This window comes from Macadamia integrifolia, unplaced genomic scaffold (genome assembly GCF_013358625.1).
Source record: "Macadamia integrifolia cultivar HAES 741 unplaced genomic scaffold, SCU_Mint_v3 scaffold1351, whole genome shotgun sequence".
Taxonomy (NCBI): Eukaryota; Viridiplantae; Streptophyta; class Magnoliopsida; order Proteales; family Proteaceae; genus Macadamia; species Macadamia integrifolia.
Window position 1 is genome coordinate 130,320 of NW_024868174.1, and position 6,912 is coordinate 137,231.

At 41.1% G+C, this 6,912-nt stretch overlaps 1 protein-coding gene across 2 annotated transcripts in view; it reads right to left on the reverse strand.

Annotated features, from left to right (window-relative positions):
* Positions 1–6,389, reverse strand: part of LOC122063551 (DDT domain-containing protein PTM-like) — a 29,881-nt gene extending 23,492 nt beyond the window's left edge. The window contains exons 1-3 of one of the 2 annotated variants that reach the window (XM_042627256.1): positions 4,660–6,389; positions 4,513–4,561; positions 3,944–4,422 (exon numbers count right to left, since the gene is read on the reverse strand). In XM_042627256.1, the coding sequence (XP_042483190.1) occupies positions 3,944–4,422; positions 4,513–4,561; positions 4,660–6,182 (2,051 nt within the window). In that variant the 5' untranslated portion in view covers positions 6,183–6,389. Of the gene's footprint in view, positions 1–3,943; positions 4,562–4,659 lie in introns of both variants that reach the window. The other variant, XM_042627255.1, reaches the window with a different exon arrangement.
* Positions 6,390–6,912: the final 523 nt, after the last annotated feature.

Here is a 6,912-nt window from a genome sequence, read left to right on the forward strand (position 1 = left end):
GTGAGAAATGACATGCACAGTTTGGGTCTTGTACCAAGTATGACCTTCGTTAGAGCTTATTGGAGAGCAAGGATCCATGTTGCCGATCCCATTTAGCGGAAATTCTCCTGACTTGTTGGGCTATGCCTCTTTCCTCTTACTTTCCCCTTTCATTTGTTCTTTACTTCAATCTTCATTTTCACTTCTCATCTCATTTCCCTCCCCTCATTTATGCATCTCTTCATTCCCCCTTTTTTTCTGTTTAGACCTAAGTTTTTCCCTACTTTATTTTGTTGGATCCATGTAGCCGACCCCATTAAGTTGGGATAAGGCTTAGTTTGTTGTTGAGGTTGTTGTTGTTGTTATTGTTGTTGTACTAGAGATGAGGATGTTGAAATGGATGAGTGGTAAAACTAGGAAGGATAAAGTAAGGAATGATTGAAAGCCCCTAATCCTCCCCAAAAAATCTCTCCCGCAAAATCCTAGCAACAGAAACAACAAGAAGGAGGCTGCCGCTTGGAGCAACATGGATGTGAGGCTGCACTGCTCCCCCCTCTCCTCTCTCTTCGCCTTCTCTCCCTCTCTCTTCTCTTCTCTTCTCTTCTCCCTCACTCCCTCCTCCACCGCTCTTCTTCCTCTTCTCTACATCTCCCCTTCCCCTCTCCCTTCTTCCTTTTCTTCTTCTCTCTATCTCCCTTCTTCCTCCACCACTCCCTTTCCTTTCTTCCGATCAACTACCACTACAATCGCAAACACATCCTGTAACCGCAACTGCAGGACATTAATCTTCCACCTCCACCTTCGTTGTCGGTCGTGTAAGGCTGGGCTGCTCCCCCTCTCTCTTTCTCCTTCTCTCCCTCTCTTCTCTCTTCTCTCTTCTCTCTTCTCTCTTCTCTTCTCCCTCCATCACTCCACCTCTATTCTTCCCCTTCTCTACATCTCTCAATCCCCTCTCCCTTCTTCATCCTCCACTCCCTTTCCCTTCTTAACCCGCGGTTGCTAGTGTTGGTCTTCTCGATCGGTGTTGAGGCTACTGCAACTGCTCAACTCGTCTTCCCACTGGCTGCCTGCCCTGCTTGGCTAGTAGATTACTTAGTGTCAGGCCCTTCTAGGCTAGCTAGTTCCCGGTCACCATCCCGCCAAGCCTACAGCCCTCCTGGACGCCTCTCCCATCAGGCCTGCTTCTATCCACCCTTCTAGTTGCCATTAGGCTCGTTTGCTCTATCCACTGGCTCGTCTGCTCCTCTACTTCTGCCTCTCGTTAGCTGCTCGCCATGCCTGCATCCCCTTTTGGATGCCACTCTCACTTGGCTTGCCATCCCGTTGGTCATCACCCTTTCAAGGTTGCCCGTCCTTCCAGATGCCAAGCTCACTGGGTCTGTCCGCCTACTTGTTGCATTTGCCTCAACCCTCGTTGTCTGCCTGCCAGCAACCTGCCTTCAATCTGTTGGTTTGGACTTTTGTCCCGATCGGCAATAGCCTCTTTGACACCAGCTGGCGGGCTGCTCTTGGTCAATAGCCACTCCACCATTGCCCTTAGAAAGGTTGGTGCCAATTTTGCTTAGGAGACCCCGTCTACTAGGCCAGCTACCCTCTTGGCCAAGGCCATACGGTTTGCCTAGGGCCTAGGCAACTGTCGCCATATTGCATTGTATGCCGCCTTATGTTTTGGCACTTATTTATGTTAAATATCATTTAAATAAATGTTTTTATATTTACTTAAAATATTATTCATAAATAAGCAAATACCCCATATTTGAATCTAATAAAAATAGTTTAAAAATAAATTCCAAAAAGATAAAAAAGTCAACCCCCCAATCCAAGAACAAAAACTGGATATTTTGTTGTAGGGCGATTTTCAACTTTCAAATGCTAGAGTTTTTTTTCAATTCTGAAAATTTTATAAATTTTATCATGGTAATACATTGCTAAAAACTAAAAGTTCAATAAAACAATATTTTGTTTTGATGTCCATAAAATTATTTCCAGTCAGACGATTTAATAGCATTTGCACACTTTAAAATAAGTTTGGAACATAATCTGTTATAACAACTCAAATTTAAGTAATCTTAAGACTTGTTGAAAAGCTAGTTTTGTGTTATACATAATACAAAAAGTCTCATGTAAAAGTAAAATCATTTGCCCAATCAAACTTATTATAGAACAAGAGCATTTCTCTAAATGTCAATAAGTCATGCTGGTTTTTGATGACTTGATGTGAATGTGACTATGTTGATTTTTTATGACTTGAAGTTGCTTAATGTCCATTTTATGTCATAGGGTATAATGTATATATTGTAACATACTAAATATCTTTAGAAAATAGGGAAAGTAAAATATAACACATGGGCGATTCGATCGCCATGGCAACACCATATCGTGTGATTCATCACCAAATCGATTAGCCACCCCTCCCCCGCATTGGGTCGCCATGATGCAGTGACAACTATGCCGCAAGGCCAACGCTCCTCCTCCATGGCTGCCTCTTCTCCGACGGTGCTCCTTCGTGTTGGCCACTAGGAACTATTGTGTTAGATGTTAGAGTTAGGGTTTGTGGTTCTCTTCCTTGTTAGGACCGATTTGCCCTTCCCCTCTGGTTGGGCATCTGGGCTGGGCTATAAAAGTTCTTTGTGGCCATGGGGGCCCTAATTGGTGCCCTTTAAGGGCTTTTTTGTATCCCTAATAGGGTTTGTAATTTCCCTTTTGGGGCTATATTTTCTCTCCCTTCTTTTAATGCATTTACTATTCACACAAAAAAAAGTAAGGAATGATCATATTAGAGCTGGTTGGGTGTAGCTCTGATGCATGATAAGTTACGAGAAAGTCATTTTAAGTGGCAAGGCCATGTTTAACGAAGGCCTTGGGATGCTGAAGTACAGAGGAGTGATTTGATTCAGATTGAAGGATCTAAAAGAGCTAGGGGCAGACCTAAAATGACTTTAGGAGAAGTAGTGAGGAAAGACATGCAATACTTAGTTCTTGTATCAAGTATGAAGTCAAATTGAGCTGATAAGAGGGCAAGGATCCATGTAGCTGACACATTTAGTTAGGGAAAGGCTGAGTTGTTGTTATATTGCTCTCCAAGAACATCTTGAGAGACGGGAATTTGTTTTAACTTTTTCTCTTCCCCTCAAAATAGGAAACTTGCTTGGTGGAGGTGTTAAACAGGTCAAGTGCTAGGCAGTTCTTTGGGCCTTTATCTTAAAGGTTTCAATTATTATTGCTATACCAAAGTTTTCTCAAGGTCAGATGATGGGAAGACCCAAGAGAAGAATAAATCAAAGTCCTCTCTAATGGGTCTATCAGATTTTGACTAGCAAGTGCAGTTTTCCAAATGCAAGAGTGCAAGTGTAACATTGTTGGAGACTGCAACACTAATGTGGAGAAGTGGAAGCCTCCATAGCATAGTCAACTGATTATCTGAATGTAACTTGAATCCCAAAAAGTAGAATCCAAGAATTATAGATGAATTAAAGAAACCAAAGCCGTATTCTGAGTTGATTGTTTGGTGCTTTTAGGCACGTGCTCCACAGGGTTCACTGTGATTGCATAAGTACTTTGGGTGACAAGCAGCAAGATATTGAATTAATATTTACCAGTCTTGTACATTAATATGCTTATGGCATCAATGCTGCAGGAAATAAATAAATACTTCACAAATACCCACCCCAATAAAAAAGAAAAAGATGACTGAAAAAACTACAACAGTAAAATACGAATATGCTTAAGAAGTTAATGACATGCAGGGAAATCTAAAAGAGCCTAAATATTAATCTTAGGAGAAGCTACTTAAAAAACAATTACACTCTATTTATCTTTGATGCTGAAATAGACTTACCAAAGCGGCATCTATTATGCTCAAGAAATAAATTAATAACAACCAGTAGCAACAAATCAAAACAAAAACAAGGGTACAAGAATAGATGTTTGAAATTCTTAATCTGCATCTAGATAGCAGACTTACATCAACAAGTAGCCACAGCTGCCAAAATATACCCGTCCATAAGGATCAACTCCTAGAATTTCCGCTCCACGGAGAGATCTTGGTGACTTTCTCTGGAGATCCCGTTTGCCTACCACACATTCAGGGCAGTACCATTCACCCTCTGGCAGAAGATCCTTTAAAATTCCTACACATCTTGAATGATAAGCAGCAGGGCAACCATCACAGCATATTAAGCTTCCATCCATCTTACACAGACAACATTCATCACTATTCCAGTCATTGGTTTCATTAACCACCATCTCCTGAGTCAAGCAAGAACCACCCAAATCATCAACTGGGTCCTTCTTCTTCTTGTAAACCTCAAAACTTATATTCCTGTCAACATCCAAATCAAGCTCCGATGACAGCATTCTTCTATTAAGCTCCAACCTTATGGCTTCCACCTCAATGACATCATCACATAAACACCGAAGTATCTCAACCTTTAGAGCTGCGGGCTGTTTATAGTAGTCACCATCAATAAGCTTCAATTGACATAGATCAAAACCAGGTTTTAATCTAGAATCACGAATTAGTAGGTACTCAACCAGAAAAACAGGCCATGTAATTATGTCCAGAAACTCCCAGTTAAGAACCCTACACCCAAAGTTAATTCAAAAAATAACATGAACCACTAAAATTTCATATACAACTGCAAATTTAAAGGACAAAGAAACTGAAAGAAAAATGAATACCTCAGGCAATTTGAAGCCAATTCAGGTCCCTCCTTAGAAAGAAACTCCAAATGCAATTTCAAAGTTTGCAAGATAGAAAAGTGAATAAAATCAATTAGTGAATTAGCAAACTTGCATTTTACAGCTGCTACAAAAGCTTCCAAGTCAAATGGACTCAAAAATAGTGAAGTACTGAATGACCTCAAACAGGAGTAAACGGAGAAAAGATCAAGAATAGGAATCTCGTCTAAATTCAGATTTTTGGACGAAGGCGGTAGCGCCAGCTTTGGAGGAAGATGGCTTGGCTCCTCAAGTCCAATACAGCCTATGCTAACAGGATTCCCATCTGAAACACTTTTAACTGCAGGCATATTGAATTCATGTAACCCCTCCGTGCTCAAGGCATGATTCGTTGAAGCGAAAGAAGCTCTTGCTCTGCGGGTACTCCTTCTCAGCAGAGTGTCTGCAGTAGACTTTGAATTTTCAGAAAGCCTTTTTCTTTTCTTCTGACTAGGTCCCTCCTTATTTGGGCATCCCAAATCATTTTCACTCCCCTTGTTTGCAGAACCTGCATGGGAATTGTCCTCCTCCAATTGAAGCATGGAAAAAGTACAGCCCTTTACTGAGGTGGATTCTAAACCTCGAACAGCCTCCCTCTCCAGTTCTCTACCAAGACCAGCATCTTCCTTCTGAACTCCATCATCCATCCCTAAACAGGTATTGCCCATCACTTGGTCCGCAAGGCCAGTACTATAATTCACTTGGGTTTCTTCCGTAGCTCCACAAACTTCGTCCTTCAAACTTCCATGCGAAGTCATTTCTTTAGGATTCCCGTCAACAAAATATTTCTTCCTCTGGTTTTCTTCAATTGTCTCAACAGAAGTACTATTTAACAAATCACCTTCAGAAATATTATTCTCCACCTCCGTTTCTTCAAGAGAGACACTATTCAAATCAAAAGCAAATCTTACCTTCTGAGTTCCTTTCCCAGATCCAACAGAATCATTTACCTCTAAATTCTCATCAGAATAAAAAAATTTCTTCAAAAATTCATCAGAAGAAACATTTGGATTCAACCCATCAGAATTAAAACTTTCCCTTAAAACCCCGTAACCAGAAACACTCTCGCTTAGGTTACCGTTGGCAGAGACACTCTCCTTCAAATTCCCACTCAACCCACATTCCTTATCTAAGATTCCTGAAAATCCCCCACGCTCGTTATCTTCAGAACCCTCCCTAGAACAACGATCATTCACTAAACTATCAACAGAATTACCTGAACCTTCACGAACTACAGCTCCAGCCTCTTTCCGACGCCGTTTCTTGGGCCGCCCACGTCTTCTCTTCTCTACAGGTTTATCAGCTTCATCGACATCGATTCCCTTCAAAATCAAATCAACCTCACCAAGCTCTAACTCCTCAGAATCACCATCTTCATAAATAATTCTGAAAAGCCCAGAAGCAGAATCATATGACTCCACAACACCAGAGAAAGTCCCAAACCCTTGAAATCGTTTCTTCAAAGTCCTACCCACGAACTCCATTCCTCATGTGATGATCCAAAAGCGTGATCCTTCTGACACAGAGTGGTAACTGATTCACCTCTGCAAAATAACGCTTATGACATGAGGAGTGAAATCTGTGAGAGGATTATGCCGTTACAGTTTTGGAAGGAAAATTCTGACAAGGGAGAGAGATGGGGGTGTCAGGGGGTGTGCATGATTAAGAGTAAGAAACCCGTACCGCCTGAATTAGAGAAGATGGAAATTAGGGAAAATGTAAGGAGTGGGCTAGTACTGATGGTACTGGTCAGCTCTGTTTTTTTCCTCTTTTCTGATTGGAGGATATGGGTTATTTCCTCTTTTCTGATTGGAGGATATGGGTTATTGGGACTTTATTTAAAAATAAAAAAAAATAAAGGGTTATTGGGGACCATGGAGTGCGTAGGATAAGAAAAAATTAACCGTTGTTGGTGGGGGTGTTGGGCTGGGTCATGGCCTCATGGGTGTGTGAACCATATTGGCATATTGTAAGAAAAGGAGGAAATAAATCAAATGGAGGAGAGAGTAAATACTTTTTATTTTTGGGTAAGGAGAGAGTAAATGCATGGAGATGTCCAAAGATGTTTTCTAGCTTTCCATAAACATGAATCTGGTCAAACCGGGTAAGATCAACCAGATATGATCCACCCAATTTATAGCCAAATCTTTTCCAAACTTGAAATTCTGGTTTGGTTTTCTAAAAGCCAATGAAAAGGCTGAGATTTGGATCTTT